At 35.5% G+C, this 21,829-nt stretch overlaps 1 protein-coding gene across 27 annotated transcripts in view; it reads left to right on the top strand.

Annotated features, from left to right (window-relative positions):
• Positions 1 to 21,829, top strand: part of NRXN1 (neurexin 1) — a 927,325-nt gene that overhangs the window by 102,853 nt on the left and 802,643 nt on the right. For 14 of the 27 annotated variants that reach the window (XM_060692588.2, XM_060692583.2, XM_060692581.2 and 11 more), the window contains exons 3-4: positions 7,450 to 7,467; positions 16,816 to 16,845. The exons of 5 other annotated variants lie outside the window; for them this stretch is intronic. In XM_060692588.2, the coding sequence (XP_060548571.1) occupies positions 7,450 to 7,467; positions 16,816 to 16,845 (48 nt within the window). The remainder of the gene's footprint in view (positions 1 to 7,449; positions 7,468 to 16,815; positions 16,846 to 21,829) is intronic. 8 more of the 27 variants (XM_034427407.3, XM_060692594.2, XM_087888292.1 and 5 more) reach the window with 2 other exon arrangements.

Below are 21,829 nucleotides of genomic sequence, written 5' to 3'. Positions count from 1 at the left end.
GGAGTAACTAAAATTAAAACAACACAGGAAGCGTATATATCAAACTAACTTTGTGCAACAAAAGTTAGTCTTGTGTTTATTTATTTTAAAGAATTTTTAATAGACTCTTTGCAAAAAATGTTAGAAGAATAACAGCATCACAATTAAAACACAACCATGACTTATACAACACAGTTTTAAGACTACTATGGCATCCTCAATTATCTTGCGCCAAAGATGTCATGAAATAGCACTGTTTTTAAGAAGTTACAAAAAGTCAGGAGGATAACTCTGGGGAAGAGTATTTTACAAAGTGGGGCATACTACAAGTAGAAAGTCTCCCACTTTGTACCCTAAATACCTCACAAAAGCAAGGATACCCTTAGCAGGCCCTGTTATAACCATCAAACCAGACAGGCAGATTTTATTTTAAGCAGCATTTTGAACTCGGCTGAGAAACCTTCTGGTAACCAATGCAGTTACCAAAGGTGTTATTCTGCACTGGCAGGGTTGATCTGCCAGTACTCCATCTGCTGCATTTTGTCACAGCTATAGCTTTGAGGTTGTCTCCAAAGAGCAAGTGGCATGTTGAGGCTGTCTCAATGAACAGTGTGTAGTCCAGATGAGTGGTGATTATAGTGTGAATAGCTATTGCAAGGGAATCCTGGTGAAGTAGGATTATACTGGCACAACAAACTGCCAAGCTGAAAAGTCTAAAATGCTTCCCTGTGTAGCCAATAGTTTAATTACTGGTTCAATGATTATCTTCTCTATAAATAAACATTTATTCAGCTTGTAGGGATTTGTAGTGATTCAGTCCAAATCTGAATTTAGATTCAGAAATCTAAATTTCCCAATGACATGGAAATTATTCAAAATGACTCAAAAGATTAAAATAAAAATAAAAGTAGAGTAAAAGCAAAGTAGAGTAGAGTTGGCAGTTTTCAAGAAGAGTTTGGACAACCATTTTGTAGGGTTTTTGGGGGGTTGTTAATTTAAAATGTGGTATGCATAGGAATATATTTTAGCCATTTCAGATAAAGTTGAATGTGCTTAGAAATTTGAAGATGCAGAAGTGAGCCAGTGATATTGCTGAGGAGGGAAATAAAAAAGTAAGAGCATGCCATTGCAAAGCATATGGCTTCCTTTTGGATTGAAACTTCCAATCTTGAGAGCATTTTTCCAACAAACAAATAGTTTTTAAATGGTTTTTAAAAATATTTTTGGCTTCACTGTATCCAAAAAGAAAATATGTACCAAGATAGGGTAGATGATGGATTTGGAATAAAAAGTGGCAGAGGCTGCATTTTCAAAGCAAGCAGTCTTCAGAGAATGCTAATTTGACAAGAACTGAGTATGCAATATTCAGATAATGCTAATGAATGATGACCAATTATTTAAAAATAAATTTCATTCTCTTCAGTGGCTTTTTTCACCAGGAAACTATAATATAGATTGTAGCCATAGTAATTAAAAGCATTGAAACCAAAATTGAGAGATAAAATGCAACTTTGTTCTTTGCAAGATTTTTTTTTTAAATTAATCATGCATGGAACATTTCAGGGTTGATAAACTTCATCATCACTTTTTCATTCATTCCACTGGCCTGACTAGCTTGTTTGGTCACTAGGCTAGAAACTAGGGGACTGGGAGTTCTAGTCACATGGTAGGCAAAAAAACCCAGCTGGGTGACTTTGTCTTTGTCTTCTCTCTCTTTCAGTCCAACCACTTTCCCAGATTATTGTGGGGAAAATAGGAGGAGAAAGAAGCATTAGGTATTTTTGTTGCCTTGAGTTATTTATAAAAATAATAAAAATGGGATATAAATAAATAAAATATTAAAATCAGAACTATTTAGTCATTTGTATTTATCCTTTCTGGAAAGTTACTAGCTTGAAATCAAATTTGTAGTAGCAGATACATATTTTAATGACAGTATATATTATGAACAATTATTCAGTGATGGAGAAAGAAATTTGGTGCATTCTAGGAAATATATTCTCATAAAGTTTATTGCTAGTATTGAAAACAGATTGAGCTGAATCCTGCTTAATGGAGCTTCATTTACAGAGTGATGAAAAATTGCTCATAAGAAAGGAAAAGGGAAAATTGCCCCTCAAAAAAAGGAGGGTTTGAATCTTATTTTTATAAAGACTTCTGGGAAAAAGCAATACAAGACAAGATTGCCAATTACTTATTTATTTAAAACATTTAATAATTTTAATATAGCCACTCAATTTTTATCAAACTCCAAACAGCTCCCAACTATTTAAAAAACCCATCAGTATATCATTAATACTTACATATAGCTTACATATGGATGAAAACAGAACACAGGGGCTTACAATCTAAAATAGAATACTGAATCTTTAATTTATGTAGGAAATATGCCATCAGTCTGTATGGAAGTAGGAGAAAGACTGGATGTCATGGAAGCTTAGCTCAGGCTCAAGAATCCCTTTACTGAGTACATTATATCGGTATTTAGAAGGATGAAGCTAACTCTAAATTATTTCGGTGCGTAGGGATAGTTAAAATAATAGGATTTCCCCATCCCCATAGGTCTCTCAGGTCACACGGGCCAATCTGTCCAGTTGTAGGTTCCCACCTGGCTCTGACAGGTGTCCGATGACATGACCTTGGTTCACAAGCTGGCTGGTAGATGTTATGACTAGCCAGCTGAGGTACCACATTCATAAATTCCCCCCTCTTCCCCCCTTGAATGGCAACCAAAAAAATGAAGCAGAATTAAGCCTGGTTCCAGTTGAAGTCATTTTGCAGGTTAATACTGGCATTGAAATAAGATTTTTTTTTACATATTCACTTTGTTATTTTTTTATTTACATTTATGCAATTGTGATTCAAAAATTCTAGTAATTTAGAATTTCAAATACGGGGAACAACATAGCGCAAGTATGTTCCATGTAATCTTGGGTTATTTGTTTCTGTCTATACTTTTATTAATTACTCAGAGAAAACAAGTAAATATTTGGATTGGGAGGATTTTAGGGGCAAGTAAAAGCTTATTCAGATCCTTCCGGTCAGACATCTGGGAGATACAGGTAATCCTTGATTTATGACATTATGACAACACCTGAGCCTGGAATTATGGTCATAAGTCATTGTGGTCATAAGTCGAGGCATCACATAACCACACCTAGTTTTTTAACATTTTTGCCACATCTGGCCACAGGTGGTCAGTTTGACACTCCTGTATTAAAGGAATCAATTTTCCCTAATGGAGTGTTTTTGCCAGAAACAGAAACTGGCAAAAAAGTGCAAATAGCAATTATATGACTGTAGATCACTGTAAACAGTTGTAAAGTTGAGTTGGTTGCCAAGCACCCAAAATACAATCATATGGGCATAGTGCGAGTGTGGCTGCTGCAACTTTGAAAACTGGCTATAAATAGCTTTTGGGGGGTCTGTTGTAATTCAAATGATTGTTAAGCAACCTGTTTTAAGTCAAAGACTATCTGTACTCATTAAAAAATGTAATGAGAAGAAATAAAAGGGCATTATTTCTGTACACTGTTATCTTGTTACTTTACATTTCTGGGAAGAATAGAGTTATCAGGATATGTTATCTTGGTTGCAAAAATCCAGACAACCATTAAATATCAGTTAAGCTATATAGAAAAAATCTAATTCTGATGAGCTCATTTAGATTTTGGCATCCCTAGGAAAGACCCACATGCAAAATCTTTTTACATATAAAAATAGGAGAATCCAGTGTGCAAAGTGCAAACCCAATGGACACTTAATGCTGGAATATAATCCTGTTGCACTTTACTCTAAAAGTTCTGTGTGGTGCAATAAAGTCCTCCTCCACGCTCAACCTCAATTAGGGTTATAGCATTCAACTGTTTTTATTATCCCTTTTAATGTCTCTTTTGAATGGTTATCAATATAGACATGGAGAAAAACCACATTTAAACACCATTCAAAAGTATCTGGAAGCTTCAGCTGGTGTCGAATGCAATGGTGCAGGCAGTTATGTGAGTCCTAGAGCAGCACATGTTGCACCTTTAAAGCCCTTCACAGCATGGGACTGTGCTGTTTGAGGTCCTTCCTATTGTTGGTTGCATCAGTGCATCCACTAGTTCTGTCAGAGGTGGCACGTTGTGGGTTCCATTGTCTAGGGATCTTCATTTGGTGGATTGCAGGAGAAGTGCCCTCTCTGCTATGGCAACCACCTTATGGAACATTGTTCCCCCAGAAATTAGATTAGCTCCATCCCTTTTCATAAGGCATCCAGAGTTACGCTGTAGTAAAATGGGTAAAAGGGATGTGGTGGCTCATTGGCTAAGATGCTGAGCTTGTTGATCAAAAGGGTCAAATCCCTAGTGCCGTGTAATGGAGTGAGCTTCCGTTACTTGTCCCAGCTTCTGCCAACCTAGCAGTTCGAAAGCACATAAAAAATGCAAGTAGAAAAATAGGAAACACCTTTGGTAACAACATTCTGTGTGCCTTTGGCATTTAGTCATGCCGGCCACATGACCATGGAGATGTCTTCGGACAGCGCTGGCTCTTCGGCTTTGAAACAGTGATGAGCACTGCCCCCTAGAGTTGGGAACGACTAGCACATATGTGCAAGGGAAACCTTTACTTTAACTTTAAGATGGGCAATCAATCAATCAATCAATCATTTGTAAAACCCTCAAAGTTTTGGTTAGATTGGGACTGCCTGGCAACAGGAAACTTGCCCAGATGGCTCCATTATTGAGGTAGCCATTTTTATTCTCCCTCTCCTGTGGTTTGTATCTTTCACTTTTATCATACTTATAAATGAGGTTTTTTACATTATACACCTTTGATTTTATTCATTATTTTATTTGATAGTTGTTCACCATGCTGAGTTGCCTTCAGTGAGATGGGCAGCTATATACATTTGATTAATCGATAAATTAAATAAATAAGAGATACAATAAAAAGCTAAAAAGGAAAAAAACAAAAACAAAGACAATGTCTCCAACATCTAGATTCCATCTCTGCCATCTCTAAGAAGGATAAAACAAGATGTTGCCTATGTGAAATCCTGTAGAAATGCTGTTGGTCAGTGTTCATAACTATTTGACAGATTCTTTCTTTGTTCTGTTCTTCCAAATTATCCAATCACGGAAATGATTAATATGTTTTGACTGTCACAGATCATCTTATTTTTTCCCCCAAAATAGGATAGTAGAAGCATTAATTACAAGGAGACTTTGGGTTATGATAGCAGTTGGGACTGGGATTGCCTTCACTAAACAATGTGGTTATAAAGTGTGATGTCTTGTGATTGTGTAATTTAGCGATGACAAAGACAGGCAGTCTCAGTTGCTGTCATAACCCCAAGATGTAGGAGTTGTTAAGCAGAAGAGGCAGGTAAAGTACATGTGATGTGGAGTGCCGTGGGAGGGCGAGCCAAGGAAGGAAGGAGAATTAGATATGTTTCCTGCCTTGAGTTATTTATAAAAATAATAAAAGCAGGATAATCTGTTTAGCAAGGCCAGTAGCTTTGGACTGCATTAGTGATCCATTCTGAGTACTGAGTACTGGTATCCTCAGGATATCCACTGACTCCTCAGAATATCCACTGACAGAGGCTTTTAGTTCTGCTCTTTTTCTTAAAATTGTTTCTCCAGTGTCTTGCTTGCTCAAATGGAATGAACAATTAATGCTAGTAAGACAGAACAGTTCTAACTTCCATTGCTTTCTTGCTGGTTTGTTAGCCAACAGCAGAAAAAATGATGAGGAGGAAAATTATGGTGACTCATGAAAGGAACAGAGTTCTTTGAAGGTGTGTTTTGAAGGACCTTCTGAAATCTGGAGATGATATTGAGGGGGAGATGTGACACACCATACATATTCATTGTATGAATAACATTACAAGTGAAACCATATGATATCTGTGAAAGTTTCAAATGTGATGGAATTAATTAGGAACTGAAATGAAGTAAAGTCCCATTTCTTTTTTATGTAGACATTGGTAAAATATAAATATTAAAGGGATATTAGGATCAAATATGATTAACTCGGACTGATCTGTCTTATGATTTGTCAACTTTTGTTTCCTTTCCTAATTGATCTCCTATGTTTTGATTACCAATTGGTTAATTTATGCTTGCTAATTTTATATGAAACCAAATTCAGGCCAGTAAGCACAAATGTAGTTTGCCAAGAGATTGACAGTAACTCTGTTATTATAATCTCAGGCAGAAAATGTATCCTCAAAGTAAGCTAGCTCTTACTGTAAATTCATATCACTTCTACTTAAATCAGATTGATCTGTTGGATACTACTTGTTTGCCAGTTTCTATTCTCTATTGTATGTCATGATCACACTAGTATTGTGTTATGTACATTTATGTCATCTCATTTTAAAATGACCTGTGGGGTTAAGAATTCTTGTTTGACTCTATGTGTGATTGTAAATCACACAAACATTTATATTGCACTCCTGTACACCATTTGACGTACCAGGCTAAACACAACTCACAAAGCACACATGACAAATCATTAACATAACTGTGTATTCCATGTTCAATATTTATTGCCCATCTGGATTACAAAAATCAAACTTATTAAGAAACTGGCCATTTTTCCCCCAATAGTACAATTTTAAAATATGCAGTATATGATCACACATGGGTGATGTAATTATTCTTGTAGAAGGTTTAGCTTAAACCAATTTACCAAATTTAGAGCCAGAGAGTATTTTAAATCAGGGTTCCATTTTAACCTTAATGTTTAACAGCTCTGCTTCTCCTGTGTTTTTAATCTGTAGGTAGAGCCATTTGATAAATGAAGTACTGTATAGCACAAAGATGAATACTATAAAAAAGATCATTCAGGCAACTCTTTGAACAAAATAAAATAAACAAAAAGTCACAGAAGCAGAGAAACTAAGAAAACAAAACCAAATAGACAACTCTTATCTTTTCTAATGCAAGAACTTTTCTAATAAAAGATGTAAGGATAATAAATAGGATTTCTTGACTTTGAGTTTTCTACTTGGTTTTTCTTTAGCTCTGGAATAGTTTTTCTACCCTCTTAGAAAAGGATTTAAATCCAGAGGGTGAACCCTTTAGATAAACTTGAATCCCAGCAGCTTTCTCTCTTGCTTAGTTTAAAATTTTCTTCATGTAGAAAATTCAATCCTTGACTGATCCAAAAAATTATGACAAATGAATCCAGATACAGCAGAGGCCCATTTAATTATCGAACTCTCCTTTCATTTGAGAAATGGCATGTTTTGTTTTTCTTCCATATTGTGTGGGATTCCCTTTTCCTTTTAATTGAAGAAACACTGCTTCCCTGTGCTTCGGGTCTCCCCTGCCCTGCTTCCTTTTCGATAATAGCAATGGATCACTTGCATGTGGTGTTTGATGCCTTGCATGATGCTAACATGCAAAGGCAAGTTCCAGTCTGCATGCTGCTTAATGAATGTTTTTCCCCTTTCTCTCCCTCCTTGTTATGTGCTTTCAGAAGACAACTATGTGGAAGGTGGGTGATTTCTATCTTATTTTTTAAGATCTGTTCTTTCCTTGCATATCCCTTCTCTTTAGTGTTTTGCCTCCAGGTTAGTGTTTATAATGATACATCTTATCATTAAAATGGTAAGTTGATTTTGTTCTTTCTTTATGAGAGTGTTGAAATCTTAAGATCATGGTTCTGGATATTCCTCTGCTACCCACCCTCACCCACCAACTGAAAATTCACTGCTAAAAATGCAATTGATATCTAGGTTTAATTGGGGAAAGTAGAAGTCAAGTACCACATATTTGTGCTCTATAAATCTATTAAGTGGTTGACTTCATATACAAGTTGCTTTAATGCATTGTAACATGATAACCAAATAAAGTCCAATTTTATATTTAAAAAATTATAATCAACATATTATGTCTCAAACTGTGACAACAATCAAGAAACTATCCTGGATATTCATAAGAATTTATATGGTTCCCTAATTTTTCCCTAATAGAATTGGTCATATTATACTATAAGTTGCTTTTGAAGTTGCAATGATTATTTTTAAAAAAATCTACATTGTGATATGGCATTAACTTTGTCTTCATAATCAGTGCATCTAAAATTAGAAATCACTATACAGTAATTCAAAATATATGGTAAGCCTTTCTTGTAAGTATAGAGTTCAATTTTAACTTTGACATTAAGGAACTGCTTCAAGAAAGAGGAAAGGGGACACTTCCCTTCTACATCTCTAGAAACTTTCATGACTTTTTGCATTTTTTAATGGAATCAAGCAGAGGAAAAACAATAATAAGAACAACAACAAAACTGTATTCACTGCATTCTCTGTGGTTGCATGATAACATTTTGGATTATTGTTTATATTACTGTGGTTAGGAGTATTTATGCTACTATTGTAGAGAGATGGTGTGATTTAATTTTATTATCTTACATGGTAGAGGCAGGACATGATCCGTATTCAAGATAATGGATCATATTCTCAAATTATTCACACCAGTTTCTAGTTTTGCAGGAAGGGCCATTCATTTGTGTATTTATCAGTTTATTCATGTAATTTCATTTTTTTTATTTATTAGATGTATATTCTGTTATTTTTCCATAAGATGGCATATGTAGCACTCTCATCTGTTTTTAAACAACATCCCTATGAACAGGTTATGCTGAGAGACTGACATTTTTAAAATCAGTCAAGACTAAGGATAGTCATGAACCTGAGTCTATCCAATCTCAGTTTAACATTTGAAATATTGTGTTTACAATGACTTTCAGTTGGCATTGAATTTAATTTATTCCAATGTCACAAAAAGTAATAAATATAAAGATTGCTTATTAATAAGCAGCATCTCTGTAACTATTGCCTGTTATACCACTATTCTCTCACACATAATAAGGACTCCTGAGAATCTGATTGTGGTCCAAATTCCTTAGACTGTGTACAATTTATTTTATTGAAATGGCAGAAAGAGATAGACTTGCTTTAATGAATATTTTTAAGAACATCTTCCAAAGCAAATAACAAACAAATAGCACGTAATCTTGCTAAGTTATAAATTGGTAAGTATATTTTTTAGCTAGTAAAACATCTATAAGTATGTGTAGATTCTGTAACTTTATGGAAAAGTTACAGCAGATTGGTGTTTTGTTTATATGATGTTTACAGGGAATCTGATGAGCCACCTACCAAGGAGAAAACAGTATCCACCATCTGTTGTGTTCTAATTGTATTTTTGCCAATTGTGTAGCCCAGGCAGGAAGCAAAGGAGAGAAGGAGCCCTTCTCTTGTGGACTACCAAACATGCCATATGGTTCATAAGTTACAGAAGCAGAACCACTCCACTTCAGGAGAATGGCTTTAATTGTTATCGTAATATGTTCTAAAGAAAGATATGGCAGTTTAAACAAACCATGCCAACTATTTAATGAAAGGAAATGCCTTTGAAAATCCAGTGAGGCAAACATGGAAGCTCATGGAGAATCAGCTGGCTTTTCTTTGCAATCTGTGGGGTCACTTCAGTAAAGATTAAGGATTTTCTCCATTTTTTTAAACCTAATTATTCATAAGGAAGAAAAAGTAAGATACATGCTACTATTCATATGCGTTGCAGAATAGTGTAAGATACATGCTACTATTCATATGCGTTGCAGAATAGTGTCTGAAGAACATTTGTAGTTAAGATGAATTTGCAGAGCCAGATATTGATGTCTACATATTCTCACTTATTGTATCATTTACATCCATGCATTCTTATATATTTCTTCATATATAAGCTTGCTTACTATATGATCTCCTTCCATTTCCTTCTGCTACCTTGATCAACACGTCTATCATCTAATGAGAAAAAAGTAATCAACAAAGGAAAGATCAGCAGAATTTAAAATCTCCAAGCCACATCATCCTTGTGGTACAATAATTACAGATAGTTCCTGATTTACAATCCCATTTTGGACCAGAATTTCCATTGCTAAGGAAGGCAGTTAATTTAGCGGCAATTGATTTTATGATCTTTTTTTTTTTTTTTGGCCATGATTGTTAAGTGAATCACTGAGTTGTTATGGGAATTATGTGGTCATTAAGCAAATCCAGCTTCCTCCAATTGTTTTGATTTGCTTCCTTTGACTTTGCTTGTCACAAGCCAGTTGGGAAAGTAGCAAATGGCAATCACATGACCCTGGGATGCTGCAACTGTAGTAAAAACTTGCTGCTTGTCAAGTTTCTGATTTTTAATCATGGGAGTTCTGCAATAGTTTTAACTGCAAGGATTGGTAAGTCACTTTTTTTCATTGCCATTGTAACTTCAAATGGTTGTAGGCAATGACTACCTCACTTCCTGTTTAAACTGGGAATAGAGAAAACACAATTAGCAAACAAGTCAATCTCTTTAAGTACAGGTAATCCTCGATTTACAGCCACCGTTGAGCCCAAAATTTCTATTGCTATGCAAAAGAAGTTGTTAAGTGAATTTTGTCCCATTTTATCACCTTTCTTGCCAGAGTTCTTAAGTGAATCACTGCAATTGTTAAATGAATCTGGCTTTCCCAGATGTCCTATGGGTTTGGAGAGGAATCCTGTCTTTGGATCCCACATCCTAGACCCTATAGAAATATCTGTGATTCCATCTGTGGTCTAACAGTGCTGGAGCAGAGGCATGGCATGGGAAGAAATTGAGGGAAGCACTGATGCTGAATGAGTCAAAGCCTTCATGGTAATTCAGCATGTCCAAGAGTTGGTTTAGAACTATGCAAACCCCAACCAATAAGGGAGAAAATAAACAAATAAATGATTCAAAATGGCAAAACGATGGTAAATTATACTTCCTGATTTTTTCCCTGCCAGCCTGTTACCAGCAGAGCACTTAAAATATTAGAGGCTTTGACATTCAGGTTATCTGCGAGGTCAGGTAGAAACACTCTCTTAATCAACCATCTGCATTGGTTGATTACAGAATTTACATCCTAATTAAGTAATTGTTTTCAAAACTGATTAAAAATCCATCTAGAGAAGAAAAATTAGGTTATAATACTCGTACACATGAACTGATATGAATGAGATCGATCAAAATTCTTTATACGTAGCGGTGTGTATAATTGCAGATATTCACACACAGTAAAAGTAACATCCAAGCAAAGTGTTCATGAACTAATAGAGCAGTGCATAAACATTAAAAGCTGATGCATGTCAAAACTGATCAAGGTTAATATACCAAAGTGATTCCGCTATGTGAGGCAATGAAGCCCATTTTAGCCTTTCCCCTAAAGATCATTCTTTTGTTTTAATCATAACTATACTTGCCTCTCTCTGATTACATTTATAACAACTATTTTTTTCCCCAATATACTCATTAGAAATACCTTTCTCTCAACCTCATTTTTGGTAATGTTCTCTTACATGCACTTTTTAAAATTTGTCTTACTTCTTCATGCTATCAGGCATCTTTTTCTTACTTCTCATTAGAATATCTCCATATACTGCTGTGGTATTTGGTGTGAAGCAGAAGCTCCAGCCTACAGAAGATCACTATTTTAAACAAACCTCTGCTGCCCAAGGCCAATACTTAGTTAATTTGGAAAATTAGAAATTTGGAAAATGAGAGGAAGAAGCTTAGAGCTTAAAACCTGGAGAATTTTAATTTCTTTGCTTCACAGTTGGCAGTCAATTGTTGTTTAAGGCTTCATTCTTGTCAGCAATACAGTTTCTACTCTAGGTAAATTATATCTGGGAATCTTCCATCTAGTCTAGTTGAGAGGTGAATTAAGGGTTAAGTGCAGTGGTGGGATTCAAATAATTTAACAACCGGTTCTCTGCCCTAATGATTTCTTCCAATATCCAGGTCACCAAACTGCTCAGAAAGTTAACAACCGGTTCTCCCGAAGTGGTGCGAACTGGCTGAATCCCACCACTGCTTAAGTGTATGGAGATCTGAGCCAGGTGTGAAGTCTGACACTTTATAACACAATTCTCTTTATTCATTTGCAAGCAGAGTTTGTATCACCTTTTCTTTCATTCTCTTTCCATTCATTTTGTTTAAATTAGAAGAGAGATTCATATTTTTCATAAAGGGTTTGTACCATTTCTTCCTGTAAAAGTTCTACTTTCACTTCAGGTTTTTCCACTTTTCTCTCTTTCTTTCTTCCATGATCATTTTTCTTAGTATCAATTTTTATACTGACAAATAATAATCCGATCCACAATCAGATCTTCTCAACCCTTTTGTGTCCTTCACTAATTCTCACAGTCTTCTATCATAGACAAGCAAATTAATCATGCTTTTACAGTGTAAGTATGAATAAAAAAACATTTTAAACTGGTATTAGAAAAACATTCTATTTGTTTATCAAATACAAATACTGAGCCCTGGTAGTGCAGCAGACTAAAGCACTGTTATTAACATTAGCTGCCTGCAATTACTGCAAGTTCAAATCTCACCAGGCTCAAGGTTGACTCAGCCTTCCATCCTTTCTAAGGTGGGTAAAATGAGGACCCAGATTTTGGGGGCAATAAGCTGACTTTGTATAAAAATATACAAAAGTATGAAGGCTATTGCTTAACGCATTGTAAGCCGCCCTGAGTCTCCAGAGAAGGGCAGCATATAAATCAAATCAAAAAAACAAAACAAAACATGTAGTCCTCGACTTACAACAGTTCATTTAGTGACTGTTTGAAATGATAACAGCTCTGAAAAAAAGTGATTTATGATTGTTTTTCACCCTTACAACCATTGCAGCATCTGCATGGCCACATAATCAAAATTCAGATGCTTGGCAACTGCTATATATTTATAATGGTTAGTATCCCAGAGTCATGTGTTCCCCTTTTGCAACCTTCTGATAAGCTGAGTCAATGGAAAAACCAGATTCACTTAACAACTGTGTTACTAATTTAACAAGTGCAATGATTCACTTAACAAATGTGGCAAGAAAGGTTATAAAACAGGACAAATTCACTTAAGAAATGTTTCACTTAGCAACAGAAAAATGTGGGCTTAATTGTGGTTGTAAATTGAGGACTACTTGTAATCAACATTCTCATTTGTTACTGGGTCTCTAAATGGCACTCTAATTTCACTCTTCTTGTTTCTAGCCCATTGCTTCATATAAGGTATCCTCATTGCATTCATTCAAAATGTTTCAACAAATTACTGCAAGTTCTTTCATCCTTCACTGAGTCATAACATGCAACATCCATGCATCCATGCACATATATAAAAAAAACCTTACCTTCTGCCGTATATTTGATTACTTACATTCATAATTAAGTCTATATTTTATTTCCTTTTATGCATCCATCAAAAACACTCTATGTGGTCAAATTACTTTGAATTATATCTCCCTCATTTTTCTTAGTTTTAGAGGCAATTTTTTCTTTTGTTTTTTTCTTTCTGTTTTTTTAGTTAATTTTTTTTTTTATCATGCACTTTTTTATATCAAGTTACAGCTTGCATGATCATCAACATAGGACTCCTGAATATTTTACTCCACTGGTCACTGATTACGGCTTTGATCAACCAAGACTTTCACATTTTACTGAATAAAATAAAGACAATGTAGCAAAGTTAGCAGATTAGTTGTCCTCATGTTATATGCAACAATCCCTACTAAGAGTTTCATTGCACACAGTAATTCATATATCAATGCTTCGTACATACTTAGCTATTTTATTTTAGATCACTACATTTAAAAAAAAGAGTTAAATGTTGCACATTTTTTAAAAATTCAGTTTAACATTATTATGGTCACAGACCAATGTGCAGATTTATATAGTTAACAGATAACACAGGCAATATAAAATTCAGATACAAGAAACTAATATCATTTTTAAAAACCATATGAATTGTTATGCTATCTAGCTGAATGAGAATAATATTGTGAGAGTAAAATTATAAAAATTCATAATTCCATTTATGACAGGAAACCTAGTATATTCATTCATTTATTATTATATTTATTTATTTTGTATAACCCTCCATCTCAATCCAGTAATTCTGGGTGGTGAATAATCATAAAACCAATTAAATAATCCATCAGTATCAGCATAAACAGAGCCCTTCACATACTTGAAGGACACCACCAGGTCTTCAGGGTCTTGGAAAAGACCAGCCATCCTAATCTCAGGAGGGAGTGTGTTTAAGAGGGCAGGCACTATACAGAAAAGCATAACTTTTGGTTCCTGTCAGCTGATATTCCTTAGTCAGTGCATCCCCAAGGTGCATCCCCATCTTGCTAGAAAGGATTGGATGAATAAAAACAAATGGAAGAAGTCCTTCAGGTAACTCAGTCCTAGGCCATAAAGGACTTGGGTACCAGTATCTAGAATTCCGTCTGAAAACACACTAGCAACCAATGCAACCCCTGAAGGAAAGATGATACATGTGCTGAATAGATGACACCATTTGCAACCTATGCAACTGCCTTCTGTATCAGCTGAAACTTTCAAATGCTCATCAAGGGCAGTACCATATAGAGTGCATTGCAGTAATCCAAATGGGAGGTCATGACCCCTCTAATCCAGGAATCAAAGCAACTGGCGCCCAGCCCAAAGGCACTCTTAGCAACAGCAACCATCTGCTGTTCCAGCAGGAGTCATGAACCCAAGAAGATGCTCAGATTGTGCATCAGGTCCATTTGAAACAGTGCCACCCCATCCAGGACCAGATATAGAAAAACTTTGGTACCAGAAAGCCCAAGAACCTACAACCACTCCAACTTGCTTGGTTTGAGCCAAAACCTGTTGTGCCCATCCAGTCTCCTACAGCACCCCAGGCACTGAGACAGGAGTCCATGGCATCACTCAGGCAGCCCAGGGGGGAGATATAAACTGGGTATTATCAGCATATTAATGACCAAACCATCAGATCACCTCACCCAATGGCCACATGTAGATGTGAGATAAGAGGGAAGAGACAATAAAACCCTCTGGCACCCCACAAAGCAGGGGTCATGTGCTGTATCTCTTCATTCTTATCATCATCAACTGGAACAAACCCCAGAGGGAGGAGAATCAGCACAACACTGTGCCATCCATTCCCAATTCCTGAAGCCAGTCCAGAAGGACACTATGATTGAAGGTCACTGAGAGGTCAAGAAGAGCAAAGATGGATGCACTATCTCTATCAAGCTCCTGCCAGAGATCATTCAGGAGCACAATTAACACTGTCTCAGTCCTAATTCCCAGCCTGAAAGTGGTCCAGATGATCCATGTCACCAAGCCCTTTGAATTTGCCATGAAACCACTTTCTATACAACATTCCTTAGAAAGGAATAACTGTATATTTTTTATATTATACAATTTTGATAATTGTATATATTACAATTTCTAATGCTAGAAAGAACTTTAAATCTGCATAGGAAAGAAAATGGAGGAGGGGTACATTTATGCAATAAATCCCATTGAGTTCTCTAGAATGTAATCCAGGGAATATACATTCTGTAGATATGTTTTGGATTTAACTTTACGACTGCTTTTATAATTTATTTGAGAATAACTTCTACTGCTTATAGTGGGATTTACTCAGAATAGATTCCTTTACAATAAAAACAGTTACTGTAATTATGGAGGTGATTATGGAGGTGCAGGATTGATATTTGTAACAGAACCCAGCTTGTGGTGCAAATTTACTATATTGTTTAAATTTTTATTTCTTTCATTGACTGACAATATGAAATTTACAATATGAACTCTGCTTATGAAAGCATTCTTAATTTAGGAGCTCATATTACTTTTTTATTGCATATATGCTTAATTTTCTATGTGAAGTAGAAGCCTTAGTAAAGTTTAGGAATCTTATCTTCCAGTGAAAACCAGCATATTCTTTTTCAAACCTTATTTGTGTGAAGAAATGCGTAACAATGAAATGTATGAGACTGTATTTTATAACTTTTCTGTCCTCTTCCCAAAGGAATATAATCTTATGGTTTTATTTTTAAATGACTTATATTGAAGTGTTTCTTTTGTCTAAAGTTAATGTCTATTAATGTTTGTAAAATTGAACATGATGCATATTAAGAGGATGGAAAATACAGTCCCCAATTCCCCATTTGTTTCTTTAAGAAAATATAGCTTTAAAATGTTTTAGATAATTTGGTTGATAAGGAATTGTATAACCTACAGTTCTTTATAATTTTGAAAAACAATAGTTAAGAAACAGACCTTAATTTTGATGAACCAAAAGTGCAATTCATTTTCAGCTGGTCAAAGCAACTGATAACAAGGACTTCCCCTTCCACTGTATACTATACTGTTTTTCCATTCACTGGATGATGATGATGATATTCAGAAATGTATTTATTTTAGGTTGAATGTTTCACACAAACAAGGAGATGTCCCTTGCATTTTCATTTCAATGTGATAAAGTAATTATTTTATTTAATTATTTGAAATGCTCATTTTCAATGAGAGGAAAAAGATCAGACCCAGCCCATTCTTCAGGTTGACACTACTCCAGGTTTGGAAAAGAAAAAAATAAATAAAAAGAAACTATTTTATAACTGCAGGATGAAGCATCCATCTAGCAAAAAAAAAAAAAGTGATCTAAGTATTTATGAGATTTATGAACAAATATTCTAGGAATTGGTTGAAGTTGAAATCATTTTCTTACTATTTTTGTCATTAAAACTCATTTTAATACTTAAAGAAAAGGTAATTCAGAATTATTGTGTTCAAATAGTAGTGCAATTGTCCCATTCCCACCTCCAAAAGAATTCCAACTGGTGGTTGAAACATGCTCCTTTAACTTTGCAGTATTATGCAAATACCTCACAGGAGACAGACACCTGTTATCAAAGAAATTTAAAAAGTCGCTGTGACACTACCACCTTCCCTTGAACCCTTGTTCATTGCTGACTGTGCTCTTGTTTCCCTTTAAGGTCTGGCGCACTTGATGATGGGCGACCAAGGTATGGGTTCTGCTCCTTTTCCACTCTGCTTCGGTCATTTTATTTTATTTTATAAAAATTCTTTGTTTCTTTTTTGTGTAGCTGCTTCAAAGTCCATCATAACAAATGATGGCCAAATGCTTGTGAGCTGTCTTAGGCTGTAAATAATCACACAGTCCTAGTTACATCTTTCGTTTCTTTCCCCCTTCTTTTGCACTGTGTGTCTATAAATAGATATATCTTATGTTGCTGTTATTTTTTTTTTTACTATTTGCTCCTGAACCCTTCTGTTCTATTTTTTATTGTTTCCTTCATCCCACTAACAATAAAATAATTGTTTAAAAGGGTGCAATTTCTAAAAATCATATTGAGAAATTGTTATTTTAAATATATTGCTGATCCTGAAATGCACTCTTCAGATAGATATGAAAGAAGACACTTGATTTATAACCCACCCACCCACCCCCAAAAAAGAAATCTGCTTTGCATTAATGCATGGTTGTTTGGAAAATGCAGAAACCATTTGTTTTTGGCTTCTGGAATGTTAAGAAGACTTTTTTGTAGCATAATGGAATTAGTGATGTGACCTCATCACCTTGTGAAAATTCTTGCCCACCCAACTCAGTGTTCATGTTACTTTTGTGTCATGCCTTTGAAAAATGAAGCATGGGTTACTTCTGTATTTTCGTGCATGTACATGAAAGTTGGAAAGCAGTAATTCTTAAAATGTGACACCAACTGCATCTCCATTTGTCTTCAATCATTTGCCTCCAGCTTTGTCTCTTTTCATGTTTTGGACTGTGATGGCATTTACATTTACATACACAACTCTTACTGTTGTTTCTCTTTTGTTTTCTCTTCCGTCTGGCAATACTTTCTTCATGGAACCATTTCATCAAATCCATAGGTAAAAGTAAAGGTATTACATGACTTTCTTCTTTTCTTCCTTCTACCTCCCTTCCCATTCTTTTAAAAACCATCTATATACTGTAAAGTATGTCTGAGTGATGCAAGTACTGTATATGTATTTAGTGTTGGTACATTGTGTTGGTGGGAGGTAGGTATGCTTTTTTATTTTACAAGAAAAGCTTAGTTGGTAAGGATCAGGGGAAAAAACACACTCAATTTTTTAAAAGAATGTTTGTTGTGTCTTGAATACGAATAACAGGGCTGTGATACTATGATCTAATGTTATCTTGATAGTATAAAAAGCATATAAGTGACATAATCTATTAGCCAAGTTTTCCAGTACAAAAATTATGCATGGATCAAAGATAGGACAGTGTACATTTCGGCAGAAATGTAGGTGAGAATTAATTGGTAATAGCTAAAAACTTTATTGAGTGTACAATATAAGGTATTAGAAAGGTGATGCCAAACACCAATATTTTTTTGAAGAAAATATAAGGAGGAAAGGATGGGGTAGGTTGATAGAGGCTTTTCCAGGATTAAGACAGAAGCTTGGAAGAACAATCGGAGGCAGGCCCTGGAGAAGCTGAATTCAACTAACCATCTGAGGTATGAATTCTGTTTTCATTGCCCTCCAAATGCAAAGCATATCTGTCAGAAGCAGTCTGACAGCATGAAGCCACCAGAGAGCTGAGTTGAGAAACTTGGCCCAGGGTCCACTGCAATGACATGTAAGTCTGAGTACCATAAGAGTAGAGCTTTTGTCTATTATAGAAGGTTGGCTACAGTTTTGTCTGTAAGAGTTTTGTGCATAGGTTTTTAACTTTATGTGCATAGCTCAAAGCAAGACTACAACAAGAGAGACAGGAGACCCAGAAGATTAAAAGAAAGTAGGCTGTGTGAGATTTTTTGGGGAAGAGATCTTATTTGTTCTTTTAAATTTGTTATTTAAATCTCTATGTGAGAACAAATCAAAACAGGTAACTCTTGTCGCATCCTTTGGTAAGTTTGAAACTTAATTAGTGTATCAGTATATAGTAATTAAAAATGAAGTGCAAACCATCCAAATAATTTTAGTGTTACTGACTTTAAGTGGAAAGTGAAATACCCAATTTTCTTTTGTTGATATTAGTGGATCTCAAAAGGAATTCCATTTGAAAGAATGTCAAAATATTTAAGTATATATATAGTATGTGTGTATGCTTGTGTGTTTCTGGAAATAAATTGTTTTGGCAATGTAATTGTATTGTTTGGTTAATATATGAACCACAATATTTTCAGCCACTCTCCATTTCACATTCCACTTTACTGAATGTATTATTAAAGCACCCAAACTGCTACAATAAATGGTGCTGCTTGCCTACAATTTGCCCCTGAAGCCAGTTGCTTTAGTGTACCTGGCAGATAATATCAGGAATGATATCACTGAAGTGTAATAATACAATAAAAATATAATAAAGAAAAAATGAGATATTTTTGTCCATTCTTAACATCTAAATCCTCCCTTTGCCTAATAGTCTCAGGTATACATGCACTGACAGAAAATGTTGTATTCTTGAGAGTAGGTTTGCTGATGTTGCTCCTTCACCTTAATCTGTATTATAGAACTTTACCTTCCTGCCATTTGTAAGTTAAAATGTTAAAATCTTGCAATATAGTGTATGTGGTACTATGCCTAAAAATGCCCTAAAAGCTACAATTCAGTGAGTTGTTCAAATAAGAAGCAAGAGGAGGAAAACAATTACATCATTTTTTTTTTATTCCCTTAGAAATAGCTTTCCTATCAGGATATATTGTTTCATTTTGAATGCCTACTGATTGTGGGTTTTGAAACAAACAAACAACGTGGCACCAGAATTATACATTATTATTGATGTAAATGGGAAGGATTCCAAAAAAATATCATTACAAATTATTCTTTATGAGATATAAATGTGAATAAAGGAGAAGTTCCTCTAACACCATCATACTATCACATTTAGGGCTGGCCTTGATTTATTCAGATCCAAAAAGAAATGACCATTTGAAAAAAAAAAAAAACCACACACCCTACATTATTTATCTGTTCAAAGTGTTTCGTATAATCAGGAGTGATGGGAAAGTCCCTGTGATTATGGAATGCATATATAGTTCAGCAAGGAGGTCAGTGAAATAGTGACAGCAACAATGTCATGGCCCAGTGGGAAGAAAACACATTCTCTTCTAATAAAACATACCTCCTAAGGATAAATGATTTGTGGACATATGGTGAACATATGGTCATTGACATATGAACAATGAAATATATATACCTAACGTTGTTGGAATTGTTTTCCTATTTTATATATATTGACCATATCATATAAAAGCTTTATATTAGCAGTCATTATGGCAAAAATCAGCAATCTACAACATTTAAACACACAATAGCATCATCAGAAGTAATATATTTTTATCATTTGTCTAAAACCTGCAATTTATTTCCTTCTTGCCAATATTTATTATATTTGTCCCTCTTTCTGACATGGAACTTGAGTTGATATGCATGATTTAAAAAAAAACAAAAACAAATCCTGACACCATTATGGAATAAAGATTATGAATCCTCATGCAATAAGTTTGATAGCAAATAGGGATATAATCAATAATCCCATTTTCACACAACAATCCTTTATAGTCTAAGCCAGTGGTTCTTAACCCAGGTCCATATACCCTTTGTAGGTACATAGGTAGATTTTAGGGAGGGTCAGTTAATTTGGATGCGGGGGGGGGGAACTATAATCTTATTTTCACAATCCTTTAATTTAAATTTACCTTTTCATTCATTAATTTATGTAGATAACAATGTAATTTATGATGTCTAGCCCCTGAAATGTTTGTTAACTAGTAAATTTCATTATTATTATACTTAAAAATTGTGTCAATATTGAGTTAATGGATGAATAAAGTTACATATTTGTTATTTTTCAATATTTTGATGTCTGTATTTAATCATAATTAGTTTCCTGTGCAGTCTATATCTGTGCATTCTTATACAAGGTATTCATTGCAAACTTCATTGAAACAATAGATTCTCAAAGGAATTTATGGCAAAAAAGCCTTAAAGCCTTATTTATTTATTTATTAGTCACATTTTTATGCTGCCCAACTCCTGAGGGACTCTGGGAGGCTAACAACAAAGAATAAAACAATGTGAACAATATCCCATACAAAAGTTTTAAAAAGAAAATTAAAACGCATACACTCTAATTCGTGGCCGGGTCTCGCAGGATCACCGTAGCGAGATCAACGGCCCCAGTCCTGCCAGAAGAGCCAGATCTTCACCACTTTCCGGAAGGTCAATAGGGTGGGGGCAGTCCGGACCTCAGGGGGTAATTGGTTCCAGAGAGTCGGGGCAGCCACAGAGAAGGCCCTCCCCCACGGGCCTGCCAGCCGACATTGTTTAGCTGATGGGACCCGGAGGAGACCGACTCTGTGGGATCTTACTGGTCGTTGGGAGCTATGCGGTAGAAGGCGGTCTCAAAGATAGCCTGGCCCTGAGCCATGTAGGGCTTTAAAGGTAATAACCAACACCTTGAACTGTGCCCGGAGACTGATAGGGAGTCAGTGCAGCTCGCGGAGAATTGGTGTAATGTGGGTGTATCTAGGTGCACCCACAATAGCTCGCGTGGCTGTATTCTGGACCAACTGTACTCTCCAAACACTTTTCAAGGGTAGCCCCATGTAGAGTGCATTGCAATAGTCCAACTGTGAGGTGGCAAGGGCATGAGTGACTGTGAGGAGAGCCTCCTGATCCAAGTAGGGTCGCAATTGGTGCACCAGACGAACCTGGGCAAAGGTCCCCCTAGCTACAGCCATCAGATGTTGTTCCAATCTCAGCTGTGAGTCTAGGAGGACACCCAAATTGCAAACCCATTCTGAGGGGGGCACTTTCTCCACCCCCCCAGAACCAAGGATGAACAATCAACATAGTCTTTAGGGGGCAATATCCAGAGCCATTCGGTCTTGTCTGAGCCTGTTGACTCCCATCCAGATTTTCACAGCCTCCAGGCACCATCACTTGACTGTAAGTGACCCCTGAACTTTTTTGTTTTGTTTTCATGGCCCTCAAATGCAT

The sequence above is a fragment of the Pantherophis guttatus genome, chromosome 1 (genome assembly GCF_059756535.1).
Source record: "Pantherophis guttatus breed Tessera chromosome 1, ASM5975653v1, whole genome shotgun sequence".
Taxonomy (NCBI): domain Eukaryota; kingdom Metazoa; phylum Chordata; class Lepidosauria; order Squamata; family Colubridae; genus Pantherophis; species Pantherophis guttatus.
This window is presented reverse-complemented; position numbering and strand designations above follow the sequence as displayed.